The sequence below is a fragment of the Acanthopagrus latus genome, chromosome 14 (assembly GCF_904848185.1).
Source record: "Acanthopagrus latus isolate v.2019 chromosome 14, fAcaLat1.1, whole genome shotgun sequence".
NCBI lineage: Eukaryota > Metazoa > Chordata > Actinopteri > Spariformes > Sparidae > Acanthopagrus > Acanthopagrus latus.
The window spans coordinates 4,756,744-4,774,642 of NC_051052.1; the positions used below are offsets into that span (position 1 = coordinate 4,756,744).

The 17,899-nt window shown below is 39.8% G+C and overlaps 1 protein-coding gene across 7 annotated transcripts in view; it reads right to left on the minus strand.

Moving 5' to 3' along the window:
• osbpl8 (oxysterol binding protein-like 8) overlaps positions 1 to 17,899 on the minus strand; it is a 90,262-nt gene that overhangs the window by 36,206 nt on the left and 36,157 nt on the right. For 4 of the 7 annotated variants that reach the window (XM_037121537.1, XM_037121535.1, XM_037121536.1 and 1 more), the window contains 2 exons: positions 8,218 to 8,254; positions 6,434 to 6,604 (listed from right to left, as the gene is read on the minus strand). In XM_037121537.1, coding sequence (XP_036977432.1) covers positions 6,434 to 6,604; positions 8,218 to 8,254 — 208 coding nt within the window. Of the gene's footprint in view, positions 1 to 1,936; positions 2,036 to 6,433; positions 6,605 to 8,217; positions 8,255 to 17,899 lie in introns of those variants that run through there. The other 3 variants (XM_037121540.1, XM_037121541.1, XM_037121543.1) reach the window with 2 other exon arrangements.

A 17,899-nucleotide genomic window follows, 5' to 3' on the forward strand; every position in this document is an offset into this window, starting at 1 on the left:
CCCCCATCAGGATGAATTCTAACAACTTGATTTTTCCCTGGTTAATATTTCTGACTTTATCTCTAGTGTAATCAACAGGTCAAAATTTCAATGCATCCAGTGCTTTGGTTTATGACCAAATTCCTGTCAAATAAATGACGTTCCCATCAGCCTCGGCTGTACTTTATGTTAAGTGCTAACTAACTAATGTAAGCATGCTACTGAGCAAAAATTAATATGGTGAAAATGGCAAATATCATACCTGATAAACATCTGCATCTTAGCATCGTCACTGTGCGCATATGGTCATGTTGATGTTAGAATTTGGCTCAAGGCTTTGTTGCTCCTGTTAACATGCTTGTAGATCTTATGTCTTATCTATCCACTGGACTTGCTATTATCTCAATAAGTAATGTGTTTCCACAGCCAAAAGGGAATTCTCTTAAAGCTACTCCAGGAGACTTTTAATTTGTGTTGGTTCTGGCAGCCCCTTTCAATAAAATATTACAATGGTGAGACAAAGTAAACTCAGAAATGGTTTATAACACTTATCCAGCCCAAATAAGTTGGAATCCAACCTGATGACAGGCATTAATAATAACTACAATACCTACACAGAAATAACAGGTCTTTTCTCTGATAGTCTTTTTTGTTTATGTTGGTCTTATAGATTTATCAATATCAAATCAAGACCGTTTCATAACCAGTAAGAAGATCCCTGTAGTACATTTAAAAAGAGATACCATCTGATACAGTTTGTGATGGTTGAAAACAATGCAAATCTTTTTGAGGTAACATTTTGTTGTCTTCAACCTGTATCAGTAAAAACCTTTTTCATCATAACAATACAGATGAAAACACAAAGGTCAGTTCGAACAGAACAGTGAAGCTCAAAGAAACTGCCTTGGCAAAAAAACATGACTAGACTGCAGACAAACTGTGACACAGTAACCCACGGGCTGTAATACAGCTGATACCATGCAGTGGAAGTGATACATACACTGTAGACTGTCACATGCAAACAGACATATCAAGTCTTGGATAAAGGCTACAAGGAGACCCTGTAAGCTTGGGATTAGCTCTGCAACAAAGAGGCTTTTTCAACACTGGCCTTCAGGCATCTTCTGCTATACTCCTCGCTTCTTACGACTCTTTGAAGAAGAGTTAATAATTCTGTTTCTGTCCACATGACAACTTTGTTGAGCAAGGTTATGTTGGTGTGATCTTCGTTCTGTCCTCACAAGAGTAAACTCACATAAACAATGCACACATACGAAAGCACAATGCAGAAAGTCCCAAGACAGCACAGATCAGAAATCGTCAGGGGAGAGATCATTTGAGCAGGTAAAACTAAAACAACTGAGATGTCAAGCTGAACAAGCACGACCCTATTGTCAGCTACTACTTCATACTGTACCTTGCTTTCCTTAAGGTTAAAACAAGTGTGCCCCAAGGTCAAGTGTTACCACTCTAATCACCCGAATCATGCCAAAATCTCTCCTGCTTTAGATCCACGTTGTGTTAGTCCATGCAAGCCTTCGGCCATCTGAGCAGAGCTCAGGCCCTAAGGCAGAGATATTCTCCATCACCTACGCCCTGTCCTCCTTTACTTCCACACACTCTACATTATCTACAGCACATATCTCTGCTGTCAAGCCTTGTCCCTCTTAGTGCTGAGGCCTCCCGGGGCTCAGCCAATCCCTGAATGAGAGTGTGGGTGGAAGGAGGAACACTGGATTGGCAGTGGCTGAGGGTGCAGATAAGTCCAGCCCCCTCCATGTTGTTAACCCCGTCAGACGGAGCATAATCCCCGAGGCTGAGCTTAAATCCATGCTGACCCCACCTGCTCTCTCACTCTCGCACTCCCTCACTTTCCATCTCAACTCACTTCCCATCAATTCATATATTCTTCATCTCCTCTTCATTTCTTTGTTTTGAACTCTTTCTCAGTCCTCACCTTATTTTGTTCCTTATCTTAAAACTCTTCTCCCCTGCACCATTCTCATTCTCCGCCTCTCTCTGTCACTCTCCACTACAGGCAGACTTCTTTGTTTACCTGGAAAGAGGACGGCAAGTCAGCAAAAGGCGGTTAAAGCGAGAGCGGCTTCAAAGCTGATTGCAGAAGCCTCGTCAAAAAAACCTCCTGGGTTTATTTTTGTTCTCAGTGAGTCATAAAGAAACGCAGGCTCACTTGGCAGCCAGGCCACAGAGTTTGTCTACGCAAATGTGATGATGCAACAAAACTCAGATTAAACTAAATAATCCAAACAACACTCTATATGCATTATGAAAGCAGTCTGAATCATAAACTAATATTACACAACTCTTTGCTATAAATAGCATGTCTTGATTCTTTTCTGTTACAGTCAGACGGATACTGTATTTTTGAGCCCAATTGCATCTGACTGATATCTGAGAGTCCTAAAAAAATCTAGTAAGGATATACTGAAACACAAACTCGAGCAATGCAAAACGGGAGAAAAAAGATTTCACTTCTTGTGAAACATTAAGAACATATCAACAGTAATTATAGGTCAGAAAAGGATATTGTTTGTTTGTACATGTTTAAAAGTAGGTGCAAAACTGAGGCACAAAACTATGAATTTCTAAGTCATTCAGGTTTACCCCCAATAAGTGCATTAATATACTATGTTTTTGAGGTAAGATTTGAATGTAATTACTGAAGTACTAAAACCACGTTTTATTTAGCTAGGAAACCAAATTACAATAGCGTTGTGATTCACAGGTATAACAACACTGTAGAGAATCTAGGATACATGGTATTGTGCTCTTAGCATCCCATGTGTCTTTTCAAGCAAAAATCCGGTAATGATTATGTCAGGTCCCCATTTGGAAAGGGTAGAAGCGTAAACAAGGGTTTGAGAGAGTACTTAGGACTACATAAACATAACAAATTGGTTTGTCAGAGGTGAGGCACTTCACACCTGGGGTACAATCAAATGTAATTATCTTCCAACAGAACTGACGAGAATTATCCTCAAGAAATGATGCTTGTTGTTTACTGAGCCGCATCGAGACACTAAAACGAAATATAAAAAGGACATCGTCACGAACAACCTTTACACCTTAGCTGTGAATTTTCACAGCTAACTCCTACAATTTCCTTCTAAGTTAAGAAATAATAACGTCAGTGCAAGAGTCATCACCATCACCTACGACTTACTGAACCCCACATTAAAGATCTCCGTCCTGTTGATTCAGCCTTCGAAATAAGAGAAACATGACTGGATTTTAAAATTCTGGTCAAGAAATAACAAATGAAGGCATACACCGTCATCAGTCTGACGCAAGACCAAGGGCTAGCTGAAGTAAATTCAGTTGCCATGGATACTCATTTTGGGCTGCAGGAGTCGAGGTTCAGAAAAAAAAAAAAAGCTTTCATGCTTTCTTACTGGGTAGACAACAGGCACTTGTGCTTCTAGGTTTTCTTCTGCTGTATCTGGCTTACAGAACACACTAACAGGAAACTATTTGCCCAGGAATAAAGACTGTTTGTTTTTGTTTCATTACACTAATGGTTTTCAACTAATATGTCTGCATACAGCACATTAAAACAATTCTTTTTATGATAAATAACAAATACACACATGCATAAGTCTGGTGCAAGATACGCCCAGAAGCTGGAAAGCAGCTCAGCAGAAAAAGCTTTTATAGAAGGTTTCACAGGTGATTGCTGATGTTGCTGTAGGCACACATATATTATTATAATATAAAAGTGTGCAACATCAGTGACAGGGAGTAAATGTAAATGGATTTATGTATGCTGTACATTAACTAATGGATTTATGTATTGAGTGTATTTATTGCATGCATTCCTTTGTTATGCTTGCTCCATCTTGTGGTAGGAAGTAGGCTTGCAGCCCTCTTGTTGTGGTAATCAATAACAGAATACTAGAGTGGCCCAAATGTGTACCACAAGATTCACGACCAAAGCTAATAGCAACATCTGAGCACTGATGAATCACATGTTTGAAATGACACACCTTGTTATTAGGCCATGTGTTTGCAGTTTTAGATTTGAAGTAGAGAAAATGCAAACCTTCAACATACCTGTGGTTCATTAAATCCAGCAGCAAAGACATAACAGTCAGAGCTTCAAATCCCGTTTTCATGTGTGACCTGTGACTATTAAACTGAAGACTGCAATCAGCCCAACAGCAGCAAAATTGCAACCTAAATATGCCTATTGTACTGCCTATCAAAGGAATCGTAATTTTCTCTTGTGAAAGATAAATCCCCATTCTCACCATGTTGTCATGTTACAAAACCTTACTCAACACATCTCGGAATTTTAAAAAATACATCCAATTCTTGCACTTCATTAACCACAGCAGAGAATCCACAGGAGGGCGCTGTAACACAAGAACAAGACACAGGCAGTCTGAGGAGTGATGTAAGACCCCAGCCAAGTCTAACCTTGAGCTTCTTTCTGGACAGTTATACATCCTCTATTTGATCTGTTCCTAATCTGTGTCTGGGGGATTAACCGTAGTATGACCAAAATGAGAGTCAGTAAATCAAAATGAGTTGCTTTCCAACCACACAGCCGGAGAGATGACCGCTTGAAATGAGAGAGCTAAAACGTTGAGGGTAAAAGGCTTTTGCTGAGCAACATAAAGAGACTGAGAACCAGGCCGCCAACCTGGTCTGGTATTTATGATGTACCACAAAGTACACCCCCACCTCTTGATTTACATCTAGGCTTATTTATTTTGGCTTTGAAGGTCATACACCGCAGCTACAATGAACCTATTGTAGCTGCGGTGTATGACCTCAATATCAGAGAATGACAACAGCAGCACAAAAAGAGAAGATATAAACCTAACAGTTTATGACGGTGCGGCAGCACACAGGCAGGTTGAGAACTACTCGCCGAGTAAATATGAGTCATATGAGTCATAAAGGTAAAGGCTCAACATAACAGCGACAGCTGTCCTGGGGCTAGAAATGTCCAGTCACCAGTCACCTTTTAATTGTCTTAAAGCGTTATCTTAAATCGAGAAAAACTGAAAGACAAAGAAACCAGGATTACAAGAGGTAAGCGGCTCAGGATGTAGGTAGGTCCTTGTTCAGTTCAGTGGTGCATGCTGTCAGTAAGTATGTTTTGGGGTCTTTGTTATATTCTCTTTAAATTTTAGGCATGTGTTGTTCTTGCCATACATTTACTCAGTGTGATGCTTGGCTGCTGACTGCTGGTCTGTGACCTTTCTATTAAGAGACAGCTGCCCTGACCATTCAAAAACCAATTAATATTCATGTGTGCATCAGGATGATTCCTGCTTCATCGCATAGAACTCGTGATACCAGAAAATGTAACGGGATTCATAAAAGCGATCAATGGAGATTTTGGCAGCTATTGGCAATTATTACACGTGAACATGGAAAACATAATGAGCTTGTAGAAACAGTGAAGAGAAATTTAATAGAGTAAATCCTAAAAATGTGTTACATACGGTAACACTTAACTACATAACAGGGTAATAAAAAACAGATCTGTCTCTAATGTTGAGTAACGGCAAGCTTTATTTAGAGATAAAGTCAACAGAGGCCCAAAGAACACAGTAAGAAAAGATTCTTTCTTCTTTTCAATTTGCTATTATTTCTTCCTGAACGTGGATGTCGTCCAATTGCAAGTCATAAAAAGCAAATTCTATATACGAGATAGCAGCTATATAATACAAGTTGTGTCTGAAAAAGGTATGAGCTGTGAGCATGTTTTCTACTGTACAAACCAAGCCTTAACACGTTACATGTTCAAGTCAGAAATCTTAACTCAAACCTTGTCTGTACATGGTAAACCAGGGTTCCTGACTTTTATTTTCTTAAGGGACCACTTTTCAATTATTGACTGAGACCTACTGCCTGAATAATAAAGCTTAGGCTTAGCAGGTACTGAATGTAATTACAGGAGGTTTTGTGTAAAATAATAAAATGGATGAACTTTTCCAATGAATATTAAATCAGAGATTGGCTTTCCTAAGATTTTTAGGATTTTTTTTTACTTGGCTTCATTATTTTTGAAGTGTCTTCTTCTCCCTACCGCCCAGCTATGTTTCTTTTAGCTCTTTTGTTGTTTAACAAGGACAGAGAGTGAAGGCTCTGTGAATATAGGTTGTCTTCAGATATTCAACATGCTCTTATCCTGTGAGATTTCTACTAAGTTTATATCTTACATGATAAATTGAAATTTGACAATAACCATTTCATTTCGTTATCTTCACAGAAATGAATGAAATGCTGAATTACAAGCCTACTGTTCTGTATATGTTCAGAAAAAGGTTCATTAACCTCTGAAATAAAAAAGACCTCATGACCACCATGAAGCTTGAGTGACCCTTAGCCGTGGTCAGGATCCCCAAGTTGGGAATCAGTTCAGTCAAACGTAAGAAGAATGACTGCACTGAAGTCTGTGCAGGAGAAGCCTGAATCCTACCGTGGCTGTAGCTGACCCCCGGGCTGAGGGTGGAGGGGCTGGCGACGTGCTCCCTGCTGGGCGTTTGGAGGCCTGCCTCCTTCTCCCTCTCCTTGTCCCGTTCCTTCACCTGGCGCTGGCTCATCCTGCCTGGGGTCAGAAGGACGGTGTCATCACCGCACACTACGACAGCTACAGACAGAGAGAGAGGGAGGTAGCCGGGGGGGGATGAAAAAGGACATGAGAGACATGTTGCCATCTTACTTCTGATTAGAGTACAGGTGCAGCCTTCTTGTGTTTGATTACATTATTTGATTACTTAAATAACATTTGTTTTCATCCATGTCATATGATCGGAAAATAAGTGTTTCATGAGTGCTGATGACTTTAATATGTGCCCTTGTCCCTTATCACGACCCAGTGTTTACCCAGTCAGTAACCTTGCTGTAATCAAGCAAGCAGCGATTTATTCCTGGGCAATGGGAGCCAACCAAAATTAATGCATAAAATTGAGTTGAGTTATATCTTTCTTGTATCTTTGACACTTGTTTCGATTTTGTCACACAGCCACTCCTAATAGCACCATATAAATGTCAATACAGCTTACACTTGCTTATGAAAACAACAACAGTGAATTGAGGACAGATTCTGCAGTTATCTTAACAGCATTTTGGGTTTATCAAGTTAAGAAACATTTAGAACATCAACAGTCGAAAAACACAAAAAAGCTCTAGCCAAAATATCACTTAATTTCCTTGGGTCTTTGAATCTTTTCGGATTTTTTTAAGGCAAAATTTTTGATTTTTAGATTTGTGATATTGTTTATTCATTTATACATATCTGTCCATGTCGTCCTGAAAAGCAAATGTGGGTTCAAGTAAAAATTCATTAGGGGGTGTGATCATTGTTTTAACACTAGCAAATTAGTTAGCCTCTAAGCTCTCGACTGGGATGCATTGTGAAGGCACACAACAGGATTCAGGCTATGCCCACACACACAAACACATGTGATGACAAAGATACTACATAATCCAGATCATAATCCAGTGATGTCAGCGTCTGTCTACTCTATCACACAGCACTGTGTATTCAGCAGCCATGGATGCAGCTGTGTGTAGGTGTGTATGCTCTCATGGGCATGGGTACATATATATATGTATTGACTCGCTTTTCCTACAGACACCAGACAGGTGACAGCAGTAGATATAGAACCCCAGAGACGGAAACATCTTGCCACGTATGGGTACCATACATGGTGACACACTTTCCCAATATTGTAAACTCACACATGGCACAGCAGAGTTTAAAGATTTGATTCTACGTAACAGGAAAGAGAAACCAGGTTGTAAAAACTTCAACTTCACATGAGAGTGCTGGGGTTGTTTTTAAGAAAGCGTGGAGTTACAATCAAGTGGCCTCTACAACTTGAGAAACCTACAAGTACAAGGAAAGCCCCAAGCAAAATGAATGTCAACAACACATTATGCAAATTCTGCTCTATGCAAACTGCAGTTAATGGTTTATTAATGAGTCTGGACCTCTGCTGGATAAACAAAGGTGCTGGAAGAGCAATTAAATCAACTGTTAGGAACCCAAAAATCTGTTGAAGTACACAATACTATTGAAAACATTTTTAAAAGAACATTTGTCACAGAAAATGGGTGCATTACTATTAGCTTTTAACCCTATTTGAAACACACTCACACACACCCTTATATTCCATCAACCCCTAAATACCAGCCCTGGCCCTTCCCCTGGCTGCATGCACTGCCCTTAGCCCTTCCTCTGAAAGGTCGCTGGCTTACCGGAGGTGGCATGATGCTCTCTCAACTCTGCATGGTGCTATCAGGGGGAAAAGGGTGGAGACAGAAAAAGAAAAGTGCAAGAGGGGGGAAAAAAATAGTGATAGTTGGGGAACACAGAGATTACAAGGAGTAGAGAGCGAGAGGGAATGAAAAAGTGTGTCAGAGATTTGGGATAAAGATTAAAGGAGGGACAGGGGAAGAGGGGGTGTCCACCATGTGATGTTGACCAGATGTTGGCAGTGGTGGGTTTGCGTGCGGCAGGATGGGGCGACAGTGGGCAGCATCAGCAACAGCAGCAGCAGTGGGAGAAGCCGCAGCCACACAGGACGACAACGAATAAAAACAAAAGAGGAGACAAGAGACAGAAAAACAAAAGAAAAAAAACAGACATTAGTTTAACCAAAATGTTTACGCGGACACAAGTTGACACATGACTGGCAACAGATCGGAGCAATGGCAGGGATAAGATGGGTATTGGGTAATGCAGGAGGATTGAATGAACTGATGTTGCCACATAATCACATTACACACACAAACAGACACACACACACACACACACACACACACACACACACACACACACACACACACACACACACACACATGTTCTACTTCATGGCAAAGGCTGACATTTTGACTGATATGACAATACCTGCTGTATCCATCTAATAACTAAAGCAACACTGACATTTTATCCATGTAACCTGACATTGTGAGATGGATGATGACTGTATCAGCAGATTAAAATGTATGGGTTTTTGTGCTTACTTTGGTCCTGGAACTACATAGTATATCCATTATTAAATAACTGAAATATTTTCAGTTGATCATTTAGTCTTTAACTGTGAAAAATAAGAGAAGTAAACAAGACTCTCTTTACATGCTCAGTCATTCACACACACTCAGTCATTAACACAATCACACACTAATGAAGAAGACATCAGGAGCAATTTGGGGTTCAGTATCTTGCCCAAGGTTACTTTGACATGCAGCCGGGATTTGACCACTGTCCTCTGTGATTAGTAATGGCAGACCTGTTTTACCTCCTGAGCCACAGCTGCACCAATGCTGATGTTAACAATAGCAGGTATAATGTTTACTATTTTTAAAATTTTAGTTCCGGTGTGCTGGCATGCTAACATTTGCTAATTTGCAAACTAAACAGTAAAATCCCATGCCATTAAGACTTATGGAAATTTCAATTGTAATATTTGTATTTGACAAATTTAAAACATGAAATGAAGCGGTTGCACGTTATGATTCATCCTGAGGGCGGCATGCTTATGTGTACAAAGTTTCATTACAAGACATTCAATAGTTCCTCATTCAAAAACTTCAACTTCATTGGCAACAAATAATCAATTAGTCATTGATGAATTACTGGATATGTTTTTATCATAGTTTGAATTTCTTACAAAAGCAACAATTATTGAATTGAATAAGTCTTTACATTTAGAATCAATAAACAATTGGGAGTGACTACATGCATTTTAAATATGTAATTATGTTTATCATTTAATATTGTGCATATCATATTCCGTTACATAATTCAGCTGTCTCCTGTGTAACATATCCATTTGTTGGCACTGAAAGTCCATTTATTAATAGTCTACATTTCCATTTACAGTTGGTATCTCTCCAATTTAATGAGGTATAAGCCCGGTGAATATTAAAAATGTATCAAGTCCAACTCAGAGCAGCAATAGGAACTCTTCTTGGACAGATGTCGAGCCCTGGGCCCACGCACCTGTTTCCTTGCACAGCAGAGGGCAGACGCACTTAACAATTGGCTGAAAAAAAAAGAAGAATCCAATCACGTTTGCTCTCCAATGCTTTCCTCTGTCCTTCAAGCAGTAACCGTGCTGGTTCAGCTCAGTCACATTCACAATCATCTGTCAGAGCTGTCCTAATCTCTCCATCCTTGAGAGGACATGTGGCTCTCATTAAGGTTTACATGGAACTGCCCATTTAGTGAGAACCAAATTATCACATGATGGCAATCTATACAGCTGCAGCGGATGGCGTGTTTAAGGGACGTCACAGTCATACCAGGAACAACGCCGGCTTGCCCTAATCTCCAGGCAGACGAAACACAACCAAAGGCAGCTCAGCAAGGAGAGAGACAAATAAAACGATGCCACTGATTGGACATTGCTTGGTTAATCAGGTAGGGGAAATCAAATTGCTAGGTTCTGATTGGCTAGAAACTGGTTAGAGCTTCTGTCTGAGGAGATAGACACTAAACACTAAGAGCTGCTTACAACAATAAGGCAAACGGATTAGGAAACTGTCACTGAGCGTCAGAGGTCACTTAACAAAGCTTTGTGGAGAGGCATCAACACAGTAGTTTTCTAATTTAATCTTGGCTCAGCTCATTTTCTCACAGTGGGAAGGCAGAGTTACACTTTGGCCACTCCCTCTGGGTTGCAAAACACTGACTTACAGTGACCGGAACAAGGAGGTTAGACAAATTTGTGACTGGAAGGATTCCTAGATAGTCCAGGGAGTCAAATCAGTTAGTCTTTCATCATGGTGTCTGTTGGACAAACTGACAACCGGGGGTTGATAATCTTTATAATAGCCTCACCTGAAGTGTCGATTAATTATGCAGATGAGTGTGTGGGTGTGGGGAGGACTGACAGGAAGACAAAGTGAAGGGCTGGGAATAATCTCCAAGTGTCACTTATAAAAAAAAATATGCATTGTGACAGGCAGCCTGAGAAGAGTTTATTGGTGCAGTGTAATGAGAGGCACAGTTGGATCACTAGATGTGGCAGGCCTATATTAGCATTTGAAAAGCTTTCCTGGCTATAAATTGACAATCAAGCTGTAGAAGCTAGTGGGTGACTCAACTGTGGGGTTGGAGGGGCAGGTCTGAATCCTGACAGACCAATCAAAGAGGACCTTTCTGCTTAAATTGACTCATTAAACCCCTGCCGAATGTTCTAAAAATGATTGGTAATATTTTGGATATAATCAGAAACAAAAACTTGAATCACTCCCACCTGCCCCAACTTGTCATCGAATGACCAAAGTCTTTGCACACAGTAACTAATGGAATTAATGAAAAAGTGGCTACAGACCAGGTTACAGTGAATACAAGAGCAAATATATTGTTGCAACTCCAATGAATGAAAGAGGGAGAAAAGACAGAGTGGTAGTCATGTGTAGTAGATCGGATACAGATCCAGGATTCATCCATAGTAATAAAAAAAAAAAAAAAATGCCAAAACATAAGTCCAATTCAGTCCCCACTCCAATAAACTTTGAATTTACCTTATATAATGAGAGTAGCCTCCCATAAAGTCTTTGCAATAACTCTGGTACAGAAGTGGCTCCAGCAGGAGCAGTCAAAGCTGTAAAGTCTTCAACCTAAATGACGGACTGAACTCAAGGTTGGACGACTGAAGACTGTGGACTGTGAAACTGTTTTGCAGCTGAACCACCTTGCAATGTTTTAAAGTGTAGAGTGTAGTCAATCATCGTACATATTTGATGAAACTGGATTACATGCATAAATGATAAACCAGAGGAGCTGAGCAATCAATGACACCAGGATGTGAGTGAACATGATCACAGATATGCATGTATGCAGAAGCGATGTCAACAGCTGAAAATAGAGAAAACAGGCCGCCAGGTATTGCTGCAATACAGGACGGTGAGCAACACTCAGCCTGCTGTGTTTGATAAGGGCGAAGTCAGAGGATGACTCAAAGCAAATAGACTCACGATGACAGCTCACACATTTAGATCCCAAAGTGGTCTGCTCTAACATGAAGGACAGGACATAATAGACATACAATTTGAGGCCTATAAATTCGACCTTGACTGCAGATTTATCAACTTAAGCTTGTAATTATTGCATCATCTCTCTAGCTAAGAACAGGTCAATGTCACAGCATTATTCAGATTTAGTTTGAGGTGAAAATCAGTCTAATGTGTATCATTGCATGCATGTCAGACAACCTTCCCCAGATTAACAAGGTAAAGCACAAACAGACCACGCTCATCATCTCAAGGTGTGCGGTGGTTGTCGAGTTCACCTTCTGAGGAAAATAGGGAAAAGCTGTATTTTAAGACAAGGTGACACTTTGCTGTCTGAGCTTGGAGGGCTTTGTCTGCCTTTTATCTGGCTTTCAGACCAAATTCAGCAGCCTGCTGTGTCGATGAGATGACAAGTATGGTGGAAGAGATGTTCTGAACTAAACTGAACTGAAATATTTCAACTTCTGTTGCAGACACATAAAGCAAAAGCAGAGAGGAGTAATTGTGTATAACCCGTATTTTCTTTTGTGAGCCACTTGGGATGTTTTAGATGTATTTTTTTCCCCTACCTGTACAAATGGCAATCTTGCTTTCAGTATCTGTGCTTTTATTACAATATTTCATAGACATTTTGTCCCTGCTTTACTGTTAGCCTACCACTAACACAGTAGCCAGCTGGGAGCATGCTTGCGCTAGTAAGTCACAACAGCTCTCTAAGCATCATTTTGTTTCCTTTGTATTGTGTTCTGTACTGACCCCAAGCCTTTATATCTAAGGATTACTAATCATTTTATTCAATGATGAAATTTCATGAATAGGAGAAAAAGCTCCCTGGGCTAATGAGCATGCTAACTGCTTGCTAATTGCTAGTCGCTAATGGGACGGTAATTTATCCCAGTGCATTTAAATTATTTAAAACATGTGTTTCTACCGTCAACACCTGTCTTCTGCCTGTCTTAAAAACATTATTCTGCTTTGGAGCAGGTTATACTCTGACAGAAATGGTTAAATAAAATAAGTTGGGCTTCACAGCTACCGTTAAATAGCCAAGATAGCTTCCTCCATTTTGGACCCCCCAGATCCATTTAAGGTCAGCACATTCAAGACAGCTTGCAAATGGCGAGCAGTGTAAAGGTGTACATCAATCTGTATGTCAGCCCTGTGTGTGAATGCACTGATCCCATTAATAACAACTCACTGTTGTTATACAAAGAAGCTTCCAGGTGTCAAAGCAAATTCATGCATACATTCATTCAACTGCTTTGCTTTAAGTGATATTTTACTTTGGCATTAATTTTTGATACTCACATATGCTGTCTGTCTTGCATCCCATTATGATGGTATATCAAGTATTCATCATTAAGTCTCATTTATAAATTACCACAAAACTGACACATTATTACATACACCTATTTATAGACCATTACATCATAACTTTGATTCCAATACTGAAACACACATTAACAGAGCAGCACAAAATTACCCCAATCCCCTTCAAAGCTTGTGCGCCTTAAACCCAGGACTTTCTCTCAGTCCCTGAAAAGATGAAGAGTGCTTGCACAGGATAAAATGCCATGACATATTACATAATGTTTAAACATCACTCGAAGCAGAATCCTGACCCAGTTTCTTTTTAGTAGCAGGGAATGAAGAGATAACAACAGCAGCTTTTCCTTCCCTTTTCTATATCTGAAGGGCACCTTTTGCCATTCATTCAGTGAATAAGAATCAAAACAGAGCTATGGAGGCTTAATGCTGGTCTAACATTGAATGGGCTGTGTATTCAGGCTACAAAACTAAATAACAGGGCTTCTAACAAATCATCCACCATGCTCTATGCATAAGCTGTCATAGAGGTCATGAATACATTTTATCATGTGAAGGGATAGAATATCAAATATTATGGAGAATGAAAGAAACTCAAAGAGAAAGAGAGCAACATATTTCTGGGTGACAGACTGCTGCTGAACAGCTGAGTCATCACTTTTAGCTATTTGTTGAGCTAACACTGAGACAGCATTCTTAGAAATCAAGTGCCTATGTAGTTACGATCATTAGCATTTCATTAGTTACAGTGTAATAAAAGAAGGAACATATGAATCATGTATTCATAGTGCCATTCTGTAATTGTATACTCTTCACACTGTAGTGCTGCTTTACACACAGATGGGTAACAAATTAGATGTAGAACGAACATAGTGTCAAAGTAGGGTGTTCAAACAGTTTCAGTGATCCTTGTCATACATTCTCCAAGTCTCTAAACTCTACTGGAGGATTTATCAAAATTCGTCTATAAACTATACTACACTTGACACATTCTCTTCAGCGGGTTTATAAGAGGTAATGAGATGCTGAGAATGAAACAAATGACTAAACTTCAAGTGTGGAAAACCAAAACACTGATCTGTAAGCCACTAAAATTCTTATGGGCAATTTGTCTCTGGAAATTCTGTGGACAGTGGACTCATCAGTTCACCCATTGTTCATGTCACATATGAGATTAGATTACATTTGTTTACAGTCAACAAGGGACTATTCATTGTAGCTAAAGATATATTCATCCCTAATATTCATATTTTTCCATGCCACCTTGTTGTTGCAGCTATAACCCAATTCCCAACCAGACATCAAGAACACATTTTTCACTGTGTCACATAAAAAGCCTTTGAACCCCTCAAACTTCAATAGCTGGGGTTGACACCAATGTTGATTCACTGCTCAACGTCAATGTTAATGTAAAATGGTGACTTGTTATTGTGTTGTTATTGAGGTTGTGCCCCGGGAGAGAATGAACACCCACTTAGGTTAATGGGAAAGTCTTCCGCCTACCACACACTATAATGAAGTTTCGCACAACAGCTGTTGTGACACTGGATTAATCAGTGGTGTTTATAAAGCCTGGCTAAGAGCTTTGTTATTTCTGAAGCTAATTACTGGGATACATCTGTTGCAATGTTTGTATGAATGGTATACATTAGCTGCAGTATAAGAGGAAAAATCCATCTACCTTGTTTGAACTATTTCCAAGAGCTTAAATGTGTTGGTATTCTGAGCATTTACTTCACACAAGCTGTGAATCAGCAAACTGATTGTGATTTTCTGATTGTGTACCACAGCACAAAATGGCATCTTACTTCCTTCTCTGTTCTTGCTTTGTGCATGCCTTAATTAAGCAACCTGATACACGGAGTCTTCTAGGGATGTCCTGATCAAGACATTTTACTGAATGAACCGGACATCTAAGCTGCAGAGTCTTGAAAACAATCACAGGATTTCTACATTCAAATAAATCAATATTATTCAGTCAAAATTAAAAAAAAAACAATTTGACACAAATAAATGCTTACTTAAATGCTTCATTGCAAAGGAGGCGCTAGTACCACTAGTAAATCACTTCAGCTGCTTCCTTCTCAATCAAAATGTCACACAAGACACATTTGTTGCTGTGCAAATACACTTAAGACACTAAGTATACAGTCAAGGGCGTAAAGGTGATTGAACTATCTTGTTCAGACTTTTTCAAGTGGCTAAGCTCATCCAGGTTTGTCAAACGGCCGGATAAATTACTCATGTGGTTCGGCACTCTCTCCAAAGTCAACCCTGCCGCATAAAGCACCAGAGCTATCCATTTACAGGACACAAGTGGATATAAAGCAGCCCATGCTGTGAAATTACAGAGATTGTTTTACTTAAGTTTAACTTTAAATTTGTTGATTTGCAGTGATGCAATTCTACTCAATTTTATTATTTTATTTCTAATTACATTCCATGTGCACCGTAATTTACAATAAAGGGAGTTTTCAGGATTGCAACAGAAAACTCTAAGTCATAAATAAAATTAAAAAAAAATACAAAAACATATTGACATTAAGGAGAGGAGCAGTATACAAAATTGAATGGACAAAAACTGATATCTCGTATTGCATATCTCATCCCTGCAAAATACATTTAACAGTCATGTCCTATACAGACTGCAGTTCCATAGTCCGCAGTCCACCACCTCCCTAACCACCCTCCTTTTCAGCACTAGCTGAGTGTGAAAACACTAAATCCAAGCCAGCATGCGGTAGTGTCAGATTTGCTTTATTCATCAAAGAACTGACACATCTGTCAGCACGGGGTGGGTCCATGGCCAAGGGGAGCTACTATATGAGGTGCCGATCTTGGGAGCAGCCCATATGGTGGCTGATTTAGAGCTGGAGTGGAACTGCAGCACTCACCGTAAATAAAATGTCCAATCATATGGGCCAGGAGAGCGTGGGCAGAGTCGAATCTGTTGGCCAAGATACTGTCCAAACTGAGACCCGAGCCAGGTAGTAAAGACTAATCACAGAGACTATAAGACCCAGGGTATTCATTCATTTGTAAAGTAGGCAGGAAAGTAGAACCTAAATGTGTTAGTATATGTAATCTATAGCGGTTTAGGCTTTTTTATGCTTTCAAGTGTTAAATGCTTTAAAATACAGTAAGCAAACTGGCAGATGCAGAGGGTGTGAGAAATTACAGATACCACATTTTCTAATATCCCCAAATTGGTAGAGTCAGTGGAGCTTATCAGCAGAGTGCTGGGGAACAGGTGTGATCGCCCAGGAGCCTGACCATGGTGCTGCCTGACAGTGAGCCCAAAAAATGCTCCCGCTAATTAGCCTGCTGCACTGAAAATGTGTTGTCAGTCCCTGTATTAATCTGCCGCCTTTTAAGTATGAACAGACTGATAGATGCTAAAGGGAAAAGCATCTTCAATTAGGGTTGCACCGAGGTAGGTACCTTCCCGACACTGACCATAGGAAGGTATTCAGGTATCAGCCAGATGTGGGTGAGTTCTTGAGTAAGTATGTATGGTAAAATTTAGATAAATTGTGCAGCCGTAACAGCAGGTGTTCAAGGTGTGAAACTCTGGGCTCTTAATTCTATATGAAGGATACTCTGCTGTAAGTTTTAGAGCTATAGTGACTTAAATTTGTAGCTATGGGGGATGTAAACAGAAAGTTTAACATTGCCATGGAGTCAGTTAGTTAGCTGGTTTGACAAATTTTGACAAATTGATACATTAAAGTCCCCCTCCAGTTTTTCAAAATATTTGTCATGATATTTTTTTCCTTCACTGGCAATGTTGATGAGCCACACTGTTCCCCAAAAATGTTTTGACAAATAACTTAATGTTGTGCTCAAAGTCACAAAATTTAAGATGTTGCAAATACGGAATAATGACATATGACTATAGTACAGCCTGTCATAACGCCACCAGCGTGGCTCCTTTAAGAAACATGGCAGTGTATAGTGGGTGAGCGGTCAAGCAAGGGAAGGAGAAATATCTATGGTGACTTTTTTCAGAGCACACTGGTTTCAGCGACCGGAGCAGAGGCAAACTTTAGCTGTGAAGTTGTCAAGTGGCAGTAAATGTACAGTACAGGTCACATTTTGCCAATGAAGAAACAATGCAGCTCAGACTGGTGGCGATTGCAATGGCTACGTTTGACTTTAAAAACGCCCTTTAAAAGTATGCTGAATTAGCCATTAGCAGTTCTTGTTTGCAATTCACCCACAGTGTCTTTGCCTTTTGTCTTTTCCTATGTGCCTCGCCCCGTCACCTATACTGTGACACCCTGTGGAGGCGTCCCTCACAGTTTGATAACCTCTGGTCTCAAACAATAGGATTCAGATATGCTACATTTTAAAAGAATAATGGTGTATGAACCTCTCCAGATGAGAAGTTATTGGGTAGATCTCTGTAAATATTATATAAGGAAACATTATACAAATTTTAAATGCAACAAAGTTAGCAGTGGTATCAGATTGGTATTGGTAAGCAGATATTGTGAGATTAGGTGTAGAAGGCTGTATCAGGAATTAAACAGTGGATAAGTGGATCTTCTATATTTTTTTTTGGGTCAATATTAGACTTTTGAGGCAGATG